Genomic DNA, 20,247 nt, shown 5'->3' on the forward strand with positions numbered 1-20,247 from the left:
ACAACACGTGCCGCGCTGTCGCTGCTGCACGTGCAGAAAGTCACGACACCGTACGGTTTCCGCGCCGTGCTGGCGGCGCCCCCCTGCACGCGGCGGCGGGAGTCCATGTTCCACCGCAGCCCTGCAGTGGCGGCAGCTCCTGCAATGGGGCACCTCGATCGGGCAGAGGAGGAGTTTATGCTCCACCGGAGCCAGGTGGTGGCGGCCCCTGCCATTACGGTGACGCTGTCCACGCACTATGACCCCCCGCAGCAGGGCTCTGCCCGCTGCACCGACTCTCCCCCGGTGCCGCGCAGAGCGGCCCGGGCCAGGAGCAACGGCTTGCGGGCGCTTGGGGCTCAAGTGCGGCGGGAGCTGAGCAGACCTGCAGCCGCTCTGAGGGCCCTGACCCCCCGGAGGAGGAGGGCAGAGCCTCTCTAGGCAGAGGGCACAACGTATTTTATTCTTTTATATATTTATTGTCTTATTTTCTGAATAAAGTATTTTCATTAAAGTTGTTTTTGACTGTATTTTAAATCCATCCCAGCTCTAGTCATCAAGACGGGAGCTTAAGAGGTGGCCAGGGGAGGGGGGGGGGGGGGGGGGGGGACCCACAGGGGTCGTGTCAGTGAGTCCCCAGGAAAATGTGATTCATACTCTACAATTATATCTGCAAGACTATGACTCCTGATAGAAAAATGCAACAGATGCTTTTGTCAAACAACCAACCTATATAAATATATCGATACATTATTGTGATAGAAAAATGCAAAAATAAGATTTCTTTACCTAATATTCACATTTATATCACAAGTGGTGATGTCCGTACCGTGTTCTCTGTATTTTACATTTAGCAGACGCTTTTATCCAAAGCGACTTACAATTATTCAAACACCGACGGACGCAGCCATCAGGAGCAATGAGGGGTTAAGTGTCTTGCTCAAGGACACTACAGCATGCTAGCAGGAGGAGCCTGGGATCAAACCAGCAACCTTTAGATTACTAGACCACCAGCTCTACCTCCTGAGCTACCATCCCCATGTATACTGTATATTGTTGTATGACACTATATCATTTACATTTAGTCATTTAGCAGACGCTTTTATCCAAAGCGACTTACAAGGGAGAATAACATTCAAGCGACAGAGACATTAGTGTAACAATAAATACTGCTAAGTAGTGCTAAGTAATTGTAAGTTAGGAGAGGAGGTACTCTCTGAAGAGCTGGGTCTTCAAGTGCTTCTTAAAGACAGAGAGGGAGCTCCCTGCTCTGGTCATTTTTGGCAGCTTGTTCCACCAACGTGGAACTACAAAAGAGACTAACCTGGATTGCTGTGGTTGTATGGCCGGCAGAGCCAGGCGACGCTTATTTGATGAGCGCAGCATCCGGGGGGCAACATGTGCTTTTACAAGTAGGTGGGAAGCATTCCCAGCAATCACTCTGTAGGCCAGCATAAGAGACTTGAACTTGATGCGAGTGGCTACAGGTAACTAGTGGAGCTCGATGAGCAGCGGAGTGACATGTGCCCTCTTTGGCTGGTTGAACACCAGTCGCGCCGCCGCATTCTGTATCATCTGCAGTGACTTCACCGCACAGGCCTCAAGCCTGTTAGGAGAGCGTTGCAGTAGTCGAGATGGGACATCACCAAGGTTTGTAGCAGCAGTTAAGTGGCATATTGGGTCAGGTATGGCCTGACTTTTTGGATGTTGAATAGTGCGAAGCGGCGGGACCGGGAGACGGCGGCAACATGGGAATGTCAGTTGGTCATCAATAATGACACCTAGATTCCTTGCAGCCTTGGTAGGAACAAGAGAGAGAGAGTCAATGTTAATATCAATGTTGTTATATGTTGGTGTAAGGTCCAGACCTGGGCCAGTGAAAATTCTGGGTCTCTGGACAACATTTCTATCTGTTCTGGCCTAAAAACTTGGAAGAAAAAACATTGGAACTGAGCCAAGTCCAAAGGCGAAAAAGTTTGTGTATCTGAGCGTCAAGTACAGCAAGAAACTTGAGTGGCTCTGGAAAACAGACTAAGCGATCTTTCGGTCTTACTTATATACCCAAGATGGTCTCTCCTCCAATTACATGTCCTGCCCCTTTCAACACTGGGAACCAATCATAGTCTTGTGATGAGGGAATTCTTCCCTGCTACTTTCAGTGCAGGGAACAAATGACAGTCCTGTTACCAGGGAGCCTCTCCCTTCCTGGAAAGATATTTTTTTTCACAGTTCCTGGAACACCCGCGCCACATTTGACCATATATTGGCATATTTCCTTTTCCTACTGTCAGACATGACCTTGGCCTGTTTCTTTGCTTTATTATTACATGTAATCAGTTGCTTGTCATGTGGGGGTTAATAATTAACCACAACAATATGTATCTTTTTATCCTCCATGTATTATTGTATGACCCTATATGTATAACATATATGTATCTTTATTCTCTATATATTGTTGTATGACCATATATGTATTATACAGTATGTATCTTGTTATTCTCCGTGTATTGTTGTATGACCCTATTTGTATAAAATATCTATCTCCCAGGTGAAGCTTCTATGCCATCTGCTCAGTATCTTTTTCTGAACATGTATTATTGTATAATTGTATGAAGGAGGGGCGTCGCCAGCTCTTTGTATGCATAACTGTACTAAGACTGATTTATTATGTATTAATTATGTATTGATGTATTAAGATGTATTATTCTATTTAGCAACATGCAGTAAAAGCACGTTGGACCTGGGAGGAGCCGCGGCATCATTAAGCTGAGCCCTCCTGTAGGTTCTGGGTTTGATTCCCCCACTGAAAGCACCAGCTGCAGATGGAGGAGACTAAGACCGGGTGTTCGGACCCAGGGGTTCCGACCCAGATGTACTGACCCAGGTTTATTGACCCGCAAGTTTCGACCTGGGAGTACCAACAGGGGGATGCTAACCCAGGAGTACTTACCCAGGGATTCCGACCCGGGAGTGCAGACACGGGGATACCGACACAGAGGTGCTGACCCGGATATGTATTGACCCAGGGTTGCTGACCTGGGGTTGTCGACCTGGGGGTGCCGACCCAGGGGTACTGACCCAGGGGTATCGGCCTGAGGGTTCCGACCCGGAGGTGCTGACCCGGATGTACTGACCCAGGGTTATTGACCCACAGGTTCCAACCTGGGGGTACCGACACAGAGGTACTGACTCAGACTTACTGACCCGGGGGTACCGACCTGCAGGGATCAACCTGGGGGTACGGAGCCAGTGGCTCGGACACTGGGGTACTGCCCTGTGGGGCTCGAACTGGGGATGCCAACCTGGGGGTACTGACCCGGGGGTACAGACCTGCGGGGATCAACCTGGGGGTACGGAGCCAGTGGCTCGGGCACTGGGGTACTGCCCTGTGGGGCTCGAACTGGGGATACTGACCCGGGGGTACAGACCTGTGGGGCTCGATCCAGGGATACCGCCTGGCGCTTCCGACACGGGGTTACCGGCCTGTGGGGATCGACCCGGGGGTACTGAACAGCAGATGCCAACCTGTGGGTACTGACCCGGGGGTTCTTTTTAGGGATAAGCTGCGCCTTCCAAAACCCTTAACATCATGTGTTCTGAGCCTCGGTGGCTCAATGGAGACTGATTCAAAGTAAAAGTACAAGTAGCATGATACCAATTAACTGTAAACAGCACATTGACATTTCTACTTTAGTACAGTAAGTGAGTACTTGCTCTTAAAGTACTTCCTGTCTGTATCACTTCACAAAGTACTACTATGTAAACTACTACTATACTATAATACTTCATGTTACAGAGTACAACGTCTCAGTGAATATACTGAACATAGTTAAAATGTTATTAAGTATGAAGTTAGTTTCCACCGCTGTCCATACTTCAAACAGTCAGGGCACTGCTTTCTGTCAGGTGACAGGAAGTGTTTTATATCAACAACATAACATATGTCTGTCACCGTGGAAAAATCGAATTCTGTTTGATTCTTATTTTTGAATTGATTTGTCGATTGAAGGCGTGGCGGCCGCATGTGTGTTGTGTGTGGAGTTGGTCCTGCCCCTTCCTGCGAGGAGATAAACAACACAGGAAACAGGAAGTGGAGTTTCAGCTCCAGTTTCCATTTATTCACATCAGTTCATTGTCGTCGGAGCTTTTTTAGGAAAATACATCGTAGAAACATTCTGGTAAAAAGTTCTGTCCTTAAAACGATCCAATCAGAGCACGAGGGCGGGCCTGGAAGGGAACGCAGGCGGTCGCTTCAGAACCAAAATGGCCGCCGCACGAAAAGCCCCAGTTGGTTTCAAAAGAAAACATGTCCATCTGTTCTGTCCAGTCACAGCTCCCCCAGGCCACACCCGTTGCCAGGCAGGTTCTGCGGAAGCTTCTGGAGGGGGCGGAGCAGCAGGTCGCCCTGGCGGCTGGTTGCCGTGGCAGCTGGTTGCCGTGTTGACGGTCAGTCACTGTCGGAGCCGACGGCTGAAGATCCTTTCCTCTTCCTCTTGGGAGCCTTCGGCTTGGAGTCCTCCTCCTCCTACAGTACGCAAAGTACACACATAGTACACACAGAACAGAGTACATTTAGTATAGAGTTGTGCAATATGACAAAAAGAATCACAACTTGAGTGGTACTGCAGTAGTACACACTGGGCTACTACAACATTAGAGAGTTACTACAGTGTTACTACAGCGCAACTAGAGGACTACTACAGCGTTACTAGAACCCTACTACAGTCACGACATTAAGACATCGCCACTAGAGCGTTACTATAGCCCTACTACAGAGTTACCACAGCATAACTGCACATATCTGTATATACATAATTGCCTATTCCATATACATAAGCATATTCCTTCTATCTAGTCCATTTTATTTCATTTTATTTTATTCTATATATTTTTACTTTATTCTATAAGTTTTCGACTTACTGTATTACGTTTTAGGAGTCAGTTAGTTGGTCTATTAGAAAGAAATTTTTCCTAGGACATATTGTGTGGTATCACCGAGTGCGTTGCATTACATTTTACTGCATATATGTATGAAAGTATGTATATGTATGTGACGAATAAACCTCTTGAATCTTGAATAACTACAGAGTTACTGCATCACTGCTACTACAGTGCTACTAGAGGGTTACTACAGTGTTACTACATAGCTGCTACTACAGGGTTACTCCAGTGCGACTACAGTACTATTACAGAGATTCTATAGCGTTACTACAGGGGTGCCCAATACGTCGATTGCGATCAACCGGTAGATCGCGAAGGTACTGCGGGCAGATCACACGCCATTCCAAAAAAAATAATAATAATCTGCAAGGAAAAGACAAAACCGTGGTCAACATGATCAGTTCAGTTCAGTAGTGCAACTTCTGTCCTCAGAGCTGCAGCGCCATGATTTGGGGAACTTTCAAAACCTTGCATCAAAGCTGGAGACCCAAGGGAAGGCAGGGAGGGGAGGGGAGGGGTTCGAGGAGCGCCCCGACTTGTCAGACTTTGACAAACGGTTTCAAGGTGCTTTACTCGAGCCAATCGCTGCATTTATGTGCTTCCCATTTAGGGAAGATATTGAGGTTGATTCACTCCAACACTGTTTCACCTAAACTCGTCTGCAGTGGGAACGAGATGTTGACACTACAGGCTGACATTCAGCTCAAGTCCAGGGCTTATGGACCGTTTGGAACTTACTCACAGAGGAAAAGTACCCAAACATGAGGAAATGTGCTACCTCCTTGACTCCATTATTCAGCTCTACTTATTTATGTGAGTCAGCCTTTTCCCACGTGAAGATTATTAAGTCGAAATACCATTCCACCATGACTGATGATCATTTGGAAGCTGCTTGAGGCTGGCTATCAGCAGCTACTGTCCGGACTATGCAACCCTGGCCGACTCCATTCGGTGCAAGTGATCAGAGTAAGGTAGTGACCATAAATGTATTTAATGCTATTGTGCCGTAAGGGTTCATGCAGCGATGCAAGGTACGCCAACATATATTGTATATATGAAGTATATTCAGTATATACATATAAATAAATATATTTTGCATTTGTTAATGAAGGTAGATCATTTTGACCTGGTCATTTTAAAAGTAGCTCGCAAGCCGAAAAAGAGTGGGCAACCCTGCGTTACTATATCGCTGCTACTACAGCGTTACTCCAGTGTTACTACCGAGTTGCTGGTGGAGTTGCTCTCCTCCTCCGTGTTGCTGGGTTGTTGGGTGGCCGCTCCTTTTCGGGATCGAGGTGACGACACCGGAGCTTTACGACGAGACTTTGGAGGTTTGGACTGAAAGTCCTCAAACTCCTCAGATAAGGAGAAGAGGTCACTGAACCTGAGGACGAGGAAGTATTAGTGTATTTCTACCATGAGTACTTGTGTGTATTAGGGCTTTCAACTACTACTCGACTACAATATTTACTAGTCGACAACTACGTCCACTAGTCGACAACTACGTCCACTAGTCATCTACGCTATCCACTAGTCAGCGGGTAACCACTAGTCGACTACTACATCAACTAGTCGACTACTATATCCACTAGTTCACTACTATAATCCACTAGTCGACTACTACTTCCACTCGTCGACGACTACATCCACTCGTCAACGACTACATCCACTAGTTGATGACTACATCCACTAATCGATGACTACATCCACTGGTCGACTACTACATCCACTGGTCGACTACCGTATCCACTAGTCGACTACCGTATCCACTAGTCGACTACCGTATCCACGAGTCGACTACCGTATCCACGAGTCGACTACCGTATCCACGAGTCGACTACCGTATCCACTAGTCGACTACGGTATCCACGAGTCGACTACGGTATCCACGAGTCGACTACGGTATCCACGAGTCGACTACGGTATCCACGAGTCGACTACGGTATCGACGAGTCGACTACCGTATCCACTAGTCGACTACCGTATCCACTAGTCGACTACCGTATCCACTAGTCGACTACCGTATCCACGAGTCGACTACGGTATCCACTAGTCGACAACTACAGCCAGTAGTCGACTACGGTATCTATTCGTCGAGTACGGTATCCAATAGCCGAATACTTTATCCACTAGCCAAGTACTATATCCACTAGTCAACTACTATTATCCACTAGTCGACTACTACTTCCACTAGTCGAATACTACTTCCACTAGTCGACAACTACTTCCACTAGTCGACGACTACTTCCACTAGTCGACTACTACATCCACTGCTCGACTACTACATCCACTGCTCGACTACTACATCCACTGCTCGACTACTATATCCACTGCTCGACTACTATATCCACTAGTTGACTAAGGTATCCACTCATCGAGTACGGTATCCACTAGTCGACTACGGTATCCACTAGTCGACTACGGCATCCACTAGTCGACTACGGCATCCACTAGTCGACAACTACAGCCAGTAGTCGACTACGGTATCTATTCGTCGAGTACGGTATCCACTAGCTGACTACTTTATCCACTAGTCTACTACGGTATCCACTAGTCCGCGGGTAACCACTAGTCGAATACTACATCCACTGCTCGACTACTATATCCACTAGTCGACGCCTACTTCCACTAGTCGACTACTACATCCACTGCTCGACTACTATATCCACTAGTCGACTACTACTTCCACTAGTCGACTACTACATCCACTGCTCGACTACTATATCCACTGCTCGACTACTATATCCACTAGTCGACTAAGGTATCCACTTATCGAGTACGGTATCCACTAGTCGACTACGGCATCCACTAGTCGACAACTGCAGCCAGTAGTCGACTACGGTATCTATTCGTCGAGTACGGTATCCACTAGCCGACTACTTTATCCACTAGTCTACTACGGTATCCACTAGTCCGCGGGTAACCACTAGTCGACTACTACATCCACTAGTCAGCGGGTAACCCCTAGTCGACTACTACTTCCACTAGTCGACGACTACATCAACTAGTCGAATACTACATCCACTGCTCGACTACTATATCCACCAGTCGACTACTATATCCCCTAGTCGACTACGGTATCCACGAGTTCACTACGGTATCCACTAGTCGAGTATGGTATCCACTAGTCGACTACGGTATCCACTAGTCGACAAGTACAGCCAGTAGTCGACTAAGGTATCCACTCATCGAGTACGGTATCCACTAGAGGACTACGGTATCCACTAGTTGACAACTACAGCCAGTAGTCGACTACGGTATCTATTCGTTGAGTACAGTATCCACTAGCCGACTACGGTATCCACTAGTCCGCGGGTAACCACTAGTCGACTACTACATCCACTAGTCAGCGGGTAACCACTAGTCGACTACTGCATCCACTAGTCGACTACTGCATCCACTAGTCGACTACTGCATCCACTCGTCGACTACTGCATCCACTCGTCGACTACTGCATCCACTCGTCGACTACAGTATCCACTAGTCGACTATGGTATCCACTAGTCGACAACTACAGCCAGTAGTCGACTACGGTATCTATTCGTTGAGTACGGTATCCACTAGCAGACTACGGTATCCACTAGTCCGCGGGTAACCACTAGTCGACTACTACATCCACTAGTCAGCGGGTAACCACTAGTCAACTACTGCATCCACTAGTCGACTACTGCATCCACTAGTCGACTACTGCATCCACTCGTCGACTACTGCATCCACTCGTCGACTACTGCATCCACTCGTCGACTACTGCATCCACTCGTCGACTACTGCATCCACTAGTCGACTACGGTATCCACTAGTCGACAACTACAGCCAGTAGTCGACTACGGTATCCATTTGTCGAGTACGGTATCCACTAGCCGACTACTTTATCCACTAGCCGAGTACAGTATCCACTAACCGACTACTTTATCCACTAGCCAAATACGGTATCCACTAGTCGAGTACGGTATCCACTAGTCGACAACTACCTCCACTAGTCGACAACTACATCCACTAGTCGACAACTACATCCACCAGTCGACTACTACATCCACCAGTCGACTACTACATCCACCAGTCGACTGCTACATCCACTAGACGACTGCTACATCCACTAGTCGACTGCTACATCCACTAGTCGACTGCTACATCAACTAGTCGACTGCTATATCCACGAGTCGACTGCTACATCCACCTGTTGATAGCTACATCCACTAGTCAACTACTACATCCACTAGTCGACTTCTACATCCACTAGTCGACAACTACATCCACTAGTCGACAACTCCATCCACTAGTCCATAACTCCATCCACTAGTCCATAACTACTAAATCCGCTAGTCGGCTACTAAATCCGCTAGTCGACTACTACATACGCTAGTCTACTACTACATACGCTAGTCTACTAAATCCGCTTGACTACTAAATCCACGACTCGAGTACTAAATCCACTAGTCGATTACTATAACCACATATCGGCGCTGTTGGCAGTAGACATTTTGCAACTAGTAAAGATCTGTAGTCGTGAAACCCCTAGTCTGTACTTGTAATTACTTGTTTGTACTTTTACCTCATCTTGTGAGCTTCGTCGCAGCTCGCCTGCACGTGCTGCAGCGCCTGCAGGACTGGAGTCTGACTGAAAACTGATCAATACATCTGATCAATACATCTGATCATACATCTACTAGTAGTACTTGGTGTGTACTATAACTTACAGCTGTTCTTGGTGTTGCTCAGGCTCAGCCTCAGGTTGTCCATGTGCTCCAGGATCTGCTCCAGAGTCAGCTGAGCGAGTTTACTGCTGGAGCTACGCAGACTACACACAAAGTACACACAAAGTACACACAGACAAGAATAATGGTAAGAAAAATGCCCCAATAAGGATTAGTACATTCAGCACTGTGCACTACATGTAGTACTGAGTGCAGTACTTTTACCTTTTACTTTACTTTTACTTTTACCTCTGGCGCTTGCGGGGCTGGTTGTTGTTCTTGATCAGCTGACTCTTGATGTGCTCCGCCAGCGTGTCGTCGTGTTTGGATGCCCAGTGACGTAGCAAACTGGTGGTGAACTGGTCGTCATGGTGACAGGGACGGTTGAGGACCATTTTCACCATGTCCTCAGTAGGTCTACACACATTAACATGTCCTCAGTAGGTCCACACACACTAACATGTCCTCAGTAGGTCCACACATTAACATGTCCTCAGTAGGTCTACACACATCAACATGTCCTCAGTAGGTCCACACACATTAACATGTCCTCAGTAGGTCCACACACATTAACATGTCCTCAGTAGGTCCACACACATTAACATGTCCTCAGTAGGTCTAGACACATTAACATGTCCTCAGTAGGTCTAGACACATTAACATGTCCTCAGTTGGTCTACAGACTTAAAAATGTCCTCAGTCGGTCCACACACATTAACATGTCCTCAGTTGGTCTACAGACTTAAAAATGTCCTCAGTCGGTCCACACACATTAACATGTCCTCAGTAGGTCTACACACATTAACATGTCCTCAGTAGGTACAAACATTAACATGTCGTCAGTAGGTGCACACACATTAACATGTCCTCAGTAGGTGCACACACATTAACATGTCGTCAGTGGGTGCACACACATTAACAAGTCCTCAGTAGGTGCACACACATTAACATGTCGTCAGTAGGTGCACACACATTAACAAGTCCTCAGTAGGTCCACACACATTAACATGTCCTCAGTAGGTCCACACACATTAACATGTCCTCAGTAGTTTCACACACATGAACATGTCCTCAGTAGGTCTGTGTATAACTTACTTTTCTCTCCTCAGTTGCAGCAGCAGACAGGACAGAGCCTCTGGATGTTCTACACACAGACAGACACACACACACCCACAGAGGTGGTCAGTTTAATATACTGTGTACCTTTGCACTTGAGGTGTTGTAGTATGGGTATAATGGTTTCCATGGTGATAGTGTGTGTACCTTGGTACTTTGTTGTAGTATGGGTATGATGGTTTCCATGGTGATAGTGTGTGTACCTTTGTACTTTGTTGTAGTATGGGTATGATGGTTTCCATGGTGATAGTGTGTGTACCTTTGTACTTCAGGTGTTGTAGTATTGGTATGATGGTTTCCATGGGGATACTGTGAGCTAGGAACAGTTGCCAGGTGCTGTACTGCTCGAAGGTTTCCCAGTCCAGAGACTGAACTGCAACACACGTTACCATGACAACACTGAGCGGTATAATGTATAAAGGTTATGTAACCATGACAACAGGATGTGTATGTGTTGAACATAACTAGTATAGTAGAACTAGTAGAACTAACTCAGAAGGACTAGTACATTAGGACTAGTATAACTAACTAGCACAGCAGGGCTAGTAGAGTAGGACTAGTAGAACTAGCACAGCAGGACGAGTAGAGTAGGACTAGTAGAACTAACTAGCACAGTAGGACGAGTAAAAGTAACTAGCACAGCAGGTTGAGTAGAGTAGGACTAGTAGAACTAACTAGCACAGCAGGACTAGTAGAGCAGAACAAGTATAACTAACACAGTAGGACTAGTCGAAGTACGAGTATAACTAACTAGCACAGTAGGACTAGCAGAGTAGGACTAGTAGAACTAACTAGTACAGCAGGACTAGTATAAGTAACTAGTAGAGTAGGACTATTAGAACTAACACGTACGGTAGAACTAGTGGAGTAGAACAAGTATATCTAAGTAGGACGAGTAGAAGTACTAGTATAAATAACTAGCACAGTAGGACTAGTAGAGTGGGATTGGTAGAAGTAACTAGCACAGTAGAAGTAGTAGAGTAGATCTAGTAGAAGTAACGAGCACAGTTGGACTTGTAGAAGTACGAGTCGAAGTAACTAGCACAGTAGGACTAGTAGAAGTACGATTCCAAGTAACTAGCACAGTAGGACTAGTAGAGTAGGACTAGCAGAACCAACTAGAACAGTAGGACTAGTGGAAGTATTTAGCACAGTATGACTTGTAGAGTAGGACTAGTAGAAGTAACTTGCACAGTATCACTAATAGAGTTGGACTAGTAGAAGTAACTAGTAGAGTAGGACTAGTAGAAGTAACTAGCACAGTAGGACTAGTAGGGTAGGACTAGTAGAAGTACTAGTAGAGTAGGACTAGCAGAAGTACTAGTAGAGTAGGACTAGTAGAGCACTAATAGAGTAGGACTAGTAGAAGTACTAGTAGAGTAGGACTAACAGAACACTGGTAGAGTAGGACTAGTAGAAGTACTAGTACAATTAAACTCACTGAGGATGTTGAGCACAGAGTCCTTGCGGAACATCACCAGGTTTCCCATCATCACATGACACATCAGCTCCTGGAGCTGGGGGCGGGGCCAGGGGCAGGTTTACAAAACAAACATGTACACGGGAGCTAGTTAGCTAGGGAGTAAATACTGGAGGTGCTGAACTAGTTAGCACAATGTAGTTACTTTGTATTTAGTTGGTGCGTACTAGTAGAAGTAGTAGTTCTAGTAGTACTAGCAGTTACCTGTGCAGAGTCGATGACGGCCACGATCATGTTGAGCAGTTCTCCACTACGTAGCGTCTCGTCTGGAAACTAGAGAAACAGCGGAGGAGGAGCCCTGTGAACTAATGTGTACTAGCAGTGTACTAGTAGTATGTACTCGCAGTGTGTAATAGTACCTCAGAGTATATGGAGGGTGTGAGGTAGCAGAGCAGCCGCACGTCGTCCTCCTGACACGCCTTCATGTCCATCATCAGGCAGGTGTGCAGGTCTCCCAGAGCCGTGGCCGAAGCAAACGACTCGTACAGAGACATCTTCCCATTGGCCGCCTTGCTGGAGGGGGAGGAGTCACGTCAGATGGTGCTACTGTAGTACTACTGTAGTATTACTGTAGTAGTACCTGGCTTTCAGGAAGTACAGAAGGTGGTGGGGTGCTTCTGGTACAGCTAGTATTACTGTAGTATTACTGTAGTAGTACCAGGCTTTCAGGTAGTACAGCAGGTGGTAGCCCACCTTGGGCTGCTTCTGGTACATCTAGTATTACTGTAGTATTACTGTAGTAGTACCTGGCTTTCAGGTAGTACAGCAGGTGGTAGCCCACCCTGGCCTGCTTCTGGTACAGCTAGTATTACTGTAGTATTACTGTAGTAGTACCTGGCTTTCAGGTAGCACAGCAGGTGGTAGCCCACCTTGGGCTGCTTCCTGTACAGCTAGAATGATTGTAGTATTACTGTAGTATTACCTGGCTTTCAGGTAGCACAGCAGATGGTAGCCCACCTTGGGCTGCTTCCGGTACAGCTAGTATTACTGTAGTATTACTGTAGTAGTACCTGGCTTTCAGGTAGCACAGCAGATGGTAGCCCACCTTGGGCTGCTTCCGGTACAGCTAGTATTACTGTAGTATTACACCGTGGTGGCACGGTGGCGCAGTGCATTGCACTGCTGCCTCACAGCAAGAAGGTTCTGGGTTTGATTCCCGCCTGGGGCGCTGTTGGCACCGTGCTCTGGTGGGTTATCTCCCAAATAGGAGCCTTTGTGTGTGGAGTTTGCATGTTCTCCCCGTGCTCACATGGGGTTTCCTCCACCTCACGTCAGTAAGGACCCCCACCCAAAAACATGCACCATCATGGTCTGACCAGCGATGGACACTTATCACCTGGTCCCCGGGCGCGTCCACGTACGCTGCCCACTGCTCCTGGCTGTGCCCCCGGAGGAAGGACAAGCCAGGATGGTTCAATGCAGAGGAGCCATTTCACCAGCACCATCAAAAGCATGTGCATGTGTGTGTGGTGTGTTGCGTGACTAATAAAGACTGTTTCTTCTTCTTTCTTCTTTCTATTACTGTAGAAGTAGCTGGCTTTCAGGTAGCACAGCAGGTGGTAGCCCACCTTGGGCTGCTTCTGGTACAGCTAGTATTACTGTAGTATTACTGTAGTAGTAGCTGGCTTTCAGGTAGTACAGCAGGTCGTAGCCCACCTTGGGCTGCTTCCGGTACGGCTAGTATTACTGTAGTATTACTGTAGTAGTACCTGGCTTTCAGGTAGTACAGCAGGTGGTAGCCCACCTTGGGCTGCTTCTGGTACAGTTCTGACAACATCTCCAGCAGGACAGAGAATCCACTGTTCTCCTCCTGCATGGTGCACAGGGTTCTAAAGAGGAGGTGCAGGGGCCGGCACACAGACTCCTCCAGGGACCTAGGAAACAATATTCACAGTAATATTCATATTAATATTCACATTAAATATTACTACACAACACAGATATTCACATGAATATTCATAGTATCATGAATATTCATCCTGTCCTGCCCCCCTTGTGAGGTTAGTAATAGAGTGTAGTATTATACTATCTAGCAGAAAACTGGTGTAGTAGTATACTACTACTTTGCAGTATTATGTATGCCTAGTGAAGTTATTATACTATGTAGTAATATACTACTACATAGTATTATGTACTCCTGGTGATGTTATTATTACTATGTTGTAGTAAATTACATAGTACTACATACTCCTTGTGATGTTATTATACTATGTAGTAGTATACTATGTAGTAGTACTGCATACTCCTTGTGATGTAATCATACTATGTAGTAGTATATTTTGTAGTAGTATACTATGTAGTAGTACAACGTACTCCTCTGTGATGTCCTCAGGAAGTACTTCTCCATTGAAATGAGCCTTGAAGAGCTCGGCCAAACAGGAAGCCAACGTGGACATCTGCTCCGAGTCAAAGTCCTCCTAAATACACAGAGTACACGCTAAATACACAGACCAACGCCAGAGTACACACCAAATACACAGAGTACATGCTAGAGTACAGAATAAATACACAGAGTACTGGCTTGAGTACACACTAGAGTACAGACTAAATAGACAGAGTGCACACTAAATACCCAGAGTACACAGTAAATACACACATGACAAGGTTACCTCCAGGATGAGATCCACGATGTCCTGCATCACCTCACACTGCACCTCTGGATCACTAGGGACGAGGGCTTCATGTTACATCTGACCACCACGCCAATAACTCATACTGGATATAGAATGTGGTATTGATCACCTCTCCTTGTGCAGCTGCTGCACCTTGTCCCTCAGCGCCTCCTCCAGCTGATCCAGGAAGTTGGAGATGTCGGCCGGCTCCTCCTCCACCGCCTCCTTGATGGGATGGAAGCGGAACTCTCGCTTCTTCCCTGAGTCATCGATACTTGATCAGTCACTCATCAATAGCCGATGAGTCATTCCAGTGGGTGTGCTTCTACTTCCTGTTTACCTTCACTGTGCAGGTTCTACTTCCTGTTTAACTTCACGGTGCAGGTTCTACTTCCCGTTTACTTCACCGTGCAGGTTCTACTTCCTGTTTACCTTCACTGTGCACCTCCTCCTCGTCGTCGCTGAAGGCCGCCTCCGTGTTGTCATAGCAACCCTCTTCCTTGTCCAGGTGGTTGTCCATCTCCACGGCGACGGCCTCCTCCATCTTTACTGCACCCGCACGGGAGGACAGAGGTTTCAGTATTTAAACACACACGCACACACACTATATATACACACATACAGTATATACACTATATATACACATACTATACACACACACACACACACACACACACACACACACACACACACACACACACACACACACACACACACACACACACACACACACACACACACACACACACACACACACACACACAGTGAAAAATCATGACACCCGGTCTTGAACTTGAACACTATATATACACTTATGTATACACTAAATACACACATACACACCATAAGTACACACACACATACAGTGGGGCAAAAAAGTATTTAGTCAGCCACCAATTGTGCAAGTTCTCCCACTTAAAAAGATGAGAGAGGCCTGTTATTTTCATCATAGGTTCACTTCAACTATGAGAGACAGAATGAGGGGAAAGAATCCAGGAAATCACATTGCAGGATTTTTTATGAATTAATTGGTAAATTCCTCGGTAAAATAAGTATTTGGTCACCTACAAACAAGCAAGATTTCTGGCTTTCACAGACCTGTAACTTTTTCTTTAAGAGGCTCCTCTGTCCTCCACTCGTTACCTGTATTAATGGCACCTGTTTGAACTCGTTATCAGTATAAAAGACACCTGTCCACAACCTCAAACAGTCACACTCCAAACTCCACTATGGCCAAGACCAAAGAGCTGTCAAAGGACACCAGAAACAAAATTGTAGACCTGCACCAGGCTGGGAAGACTGAATCTGCAATAGGTAAGCAGCTTGTTGTGAAGAAATCAATTGGGAGCAATTATTAGAAAATGGAAGACATACAAGACCACTGATAATCTCCCTCGATCTGGGGCTCCACACAAGATCTCACCCCGTGGGGTCAAAATGATCACAAGAACGGTGAGCAAACATCCCAGAACCACACGGGGGGACCTAGTGAATGACCTGCAGAGAGCTGGGACCAAAGTAACAAAGGCTACCATCAGTAACACACTACGCCGCCAGGGACTCAAATCCTGCAGTGCCAGACGTGTCCCCCTGCTTAAGCCAGTACATGTCCAGGCCCGTCTGAAGTTTGCTAGAGAGCATTTGGATGATCCAGAAGAGGATTGGGAGAATGTCATATGGTCAGATGAAACCAAAATATAACTTTTTGGTAAAAACTCAAGTCGTCGTGTTTGGAGGCGAAAGAAAGATGAGTTGCATCCAAAGAACACCATACCTACTGTGAAGCATGGGGGTGGAAACATCATGCTTTGGGGCTGTTTTTCTGCAAAGGGACCAGGACGACTGATCCATGTAAAGGAAAGAATGAATGGGGCCATGTATCGTGAGATTTTGAGTGAAAATCTCCTTCCATCAGCAAGGGCATTGAAGATGAAACGTTGCTGGGTCTTTCAGCATCACAATGATCCCAAACACACCGCCTGGGCAACGAAGGAGTGGCTTCTTAAGAAGCATTTCAAGGTCCTGGAGTGGCCTAGCCAGTCTCCAGATCTCAACCCCATAGAAAATCTTTGGAGGGAGTTGAAAGTCCGTGCTGCCCAGCGACAGCCCCACAACATCACTGCTCTAGAGGAGATCTGCATGGAGGAATGGGCCAAAATACCAGCAACAGTGTGTGAAAACCTTGTGAAGACTTACAGAAAACGTTTGACCTCAGTCATTGCAAACAAAGGGTATATAACAAAGTATTGAGATTAACTTTTGTTATTGACCAAATACTTATTTTCCACCATCATTTGCAAATAAATTCTTTAAAAATCAGACAATGTGATTTTCTGGATTTTTTTTTCCTCATTTTGTCTCTCATAGTTGAAGTGAACCTATGATGAAAATAAAAGGCCTCTCTCATCTTTTTAAGTGGGAGAACTTGCACAATTGGTGGCTGACTAAATACTTTTTTGCCCCACTGTATATATATACACACACACACCATATGTACACACACATATATATATATACACACACACACACACACACACACACACACACACACACACACACACACACACACACACACACACACACACACACACACACACACACACACACACACACACACACACACACACACACACACACACACACACGTTCATTGAAACACTGCTTGGTTCAAACGTGCCGGTGGCTTTACAGCTCATTGAAACACTGCTTGGTTCAATCATGCCGGTGGCCTTACAGCTCATCGAAACACTGCTTGGTTCAAACGTGCCGGTGGCTTTACAGCTCATTGAAACACTGCTTCGTTCCTCCTGAAAATTGATGACATTAAAATCAATGTTCTCAAGCAAAGAAACCGTGAAAAGGTTGATGTTCCTGTGACTACAGTTGTAAATATTAAGAAGTTTATGTAGCCAACCTCCCTGGACGCAGCCGCCAGCGGAAAATCAACCCCAGATTGAACAAAGGATAGTGTGAATGGTAGAAAAAGAGCCAAGGACAACTTCCAAAGTGGTACAAGCTGAACTCCAAGGTCAAGGTACATCAGTGTCTGATCGCACCCTCCGTGGCTTTTTGAGTGACAGTGGGCTCCATGGAAGAGACCCAGGAAGACTCCACTTTTGAAAGAGAAACATAAAATAGCCCAGACTGGAATTTGCTAAAATTCATATTGACAAGCCACAATGCTTTGGGAGAATGTCCTTTGGACATATGAGTCAAAACTGGAGCATTTTGGCAAGTCACATCAGCTCTATGTTCACAGATAAAAAAAAAAATGAAGCTGTCAAAGAAAAGAACACCACACCTACTATGAAACATTTTGGGGCTGCTTTGCTGCGTCTGGCACGGGGTGCCTTGAATCAGTGGAGGGCACAATGAAATCTCAAGACTATCAATGCATTCTGGAGCCAAACGTACTGCCCAGGGTCAGAAAGCTCCGTCTCAGTCGCAGGTCCTGGCTCCTCCAACAGGATAAGGACCCAAAACACACAGCTAAAAGCACCAATAACGGCTAAGAACAAAACATTGGACTATTCTGAAGTGGCCTGATCTGAATCTTATGGTACATCTCTGGAAAGAGCTGAAACATGCAGTCTGGAGAAGGCACCCTTCAAACCACAAGTCTCATTGAGAGCTACACATATCACCTGATTGCAGTGATTGCCTTTTAAGGTTGTGCAACAGAATGTTGGGTTAAGGGTCCCATCATTTTTGTCCAGATCATTTTCATTTGTTTTAATATGTAAAATATTCTGTTAAATCAAAAATCAAAAGCAAAGTCTGATTTCTATTAAATATGGAATAAACGATGATGGATGCCAATTTATTTTGAGTTTCAAGTTAGTCAGAGAAAATTGTGGGTTCTTCTTTTTTCGTCAAAGGGTCCCAACAAATTTGTCCAGGCCATTTTAGAATATAATTGATCTCTTTAACAATAATTGATCTCTTTTCAGTTTCCTTGCTTCACTCTATGACATACCAAAGGCATGCAGGTAAACATGAGAACATTGATTTTGATTTAGTCACTTTTCAGGAGGAATGAAGCATTGTTTCAATGAGCTGTAAGGGTACCAACACATTTTTGTCCAAGTTCAAGTTCATTCCACGTCTGTGCATACACACATACATAATACAGGTGCTCCACACTTAACGACCGAGTTCCGTTCTTAGGACCAGGTCGTTCAGCGAATTGATCAATAAGCGATGACCTGTGTTATTTCACGGTAAGGGGGCGTGGCTGGTATATATAGTGTATAAAGTATATATAGTGTATAAAGTGTATGTAGTATATCTAGTGTATATAGTATATATAGTATATCTCGTGTGTGTAGTATATAAAGTATAGTGTATGGAGTATATGTAGTATATGATGTATGTAGTATATTTAGTATATATAGTGTATGTAGTGTATATAGTAAATATAGTGTGTGTAGTATATGGCATACATTATTATATAGTATATACAGTAAAGTGTATATAGTATATGGAGTATATTGTGTATGTAGTATATATAGTGTATATATAGTGTATGTAGTATATACAGTGTTATTTCAATGAAAGGGGACGTGGCCATTGCGAACATAGTGGAGTGAATACTGACTATACACACATACTATACATTCACACACACACTTTATATAATACTATATACACACACATACCATATACACACACATATATAATATACATACACAGACACACAATATACTGTATATACACACATATACCATATACACACACAAACACACTAAATACCGTATATACACACACACACACTATATATACACTATATAGCGTGTATAACAGTGTGTATACATTGTGTAAATATTATGCATTAGTGTGTATGTAGTGTGTAAAACAATGTGTGTACAGTATATATTACAGTGTGTACAAGAGTGTAAACAGCGTGTTTACAGTGTGTATTACAGTGTGTATTACGGTATGTATACAATATGTACTCGAGTGTGAATACAGACTGTATGCAGTGTGTATGCAGTATGTATTAGTGTGTATACAATATGTACTAGAGTGTGTATACAGTGTGATTACAGTATGTATACTATGTGTATACTGTTTTTATTACAGTGTGTACTAGAGTGTGTATTACAGCGTGTATGCAGTGTGTATTAAATTGTGTATACAGTGTTTATATAGTGTATATACAGTGTGTACACAGTGTGTATGCAGTGTGTATACAGTAAGTATTAGTGTATATACAATATGTACTAGAGTGTGTATACAGTGTGTATACAGTATGTATTACAGTGTGTATTAGTGTACAAACAATGCGTGAACAGGATGTATTAGTCTGTACTAGAGTGTATACAGTGTGTATATTATGTGTATACTATCTGTATACAGTATTTATTACAGTGTGTACTAGTGTGTATTACAGTGTGTATGCAGTGTGTATTACATTGTGTACATA

At 45.0% G+C, this 20,247-nt stretch overlaps 1 protein-coding gene across 3 annotated transcripts in view; it reads right to left on the bottom strand.

Moving 5' to 3' along the window:
* Positions 1-4,094: 4,094 nt before the first annotated feature.
* The window catches only part of ints3 (integrator complex subunit 3), a 38,263-nt gene continuing 22,110 nt past the window's right edge, over positions 4,095-20,247 (bottom strand). The window contains exons 15-29 of one of the 3 annotated variants that reach the window (XM_079998862.1): positions 15,255-15,371; positions 14,953-15,082; positions 14,820-14,874; positions 14,524-14,627; positions 13,920-14,084; positions 12,570-12,723; positions 12,415-12,483; positions 12,172-12,247; positions 10,990-11,103; positions 10,710-10,758; positions 9,864-10,031; positions 9,618-9,718; positions 9,473-9,545; positions 6,142-6,304; positions 4,095-4,504 (exon numbers count right to left, since the gene is read on the bottom strand). In XM_079998862.1, the coding sequence (XP_079854988.1) occupies positions 4,427-4,504; positions 6,142-6,304; positions 9,473-9,545; positions 9,618-9,718; positions 9,864-10,031; positions 10,710-10,758; positions 10,990-11,103; positions 12,172-12,247; positions 12,415-12,483; positions 12,570-12,723; positions 13,920-14,084; positions 14,524-14,627; positions 14,820-14,874; positions 14,953-15,082; positions 15,255-15,371 (1,616 nt within the window). In that variant the 3' untranslated portion in view covers positions 4,095-4,426. Of the gene's footprint in view, positions 4,505-6,141; positions 6,305-9,472; positions 9,546-9,617; positions 9,719-9,839; positions 10,032-10,709; positions 10,759-10,989; positions 11,104-12,171; positions 12,248-12,414; positions 12,484-12,569; positions 12,724-13,919; positions 14,085-14,523; positions 14,628-14,819; positions 14,875-14,952; positions 15,083-15,254; positions 15,372-20,247 lie in introns of those variants that run through there. The other 2 variants (XR_013844109.1, XM_079998863.1) reach the window with 2 other exon arrangements.

The sequence above is a fragment of the Zeus faber genome (genome assembly GCF_960531495.2).
Source record: "Zeus faber genome assembly, chromosome: 1".
Lineage (NCBI taxonomy): Eukaryota > Metazoa > Chordata > Actinopteri > Zeiformes > Zeidae > Zeus > Zeus faber.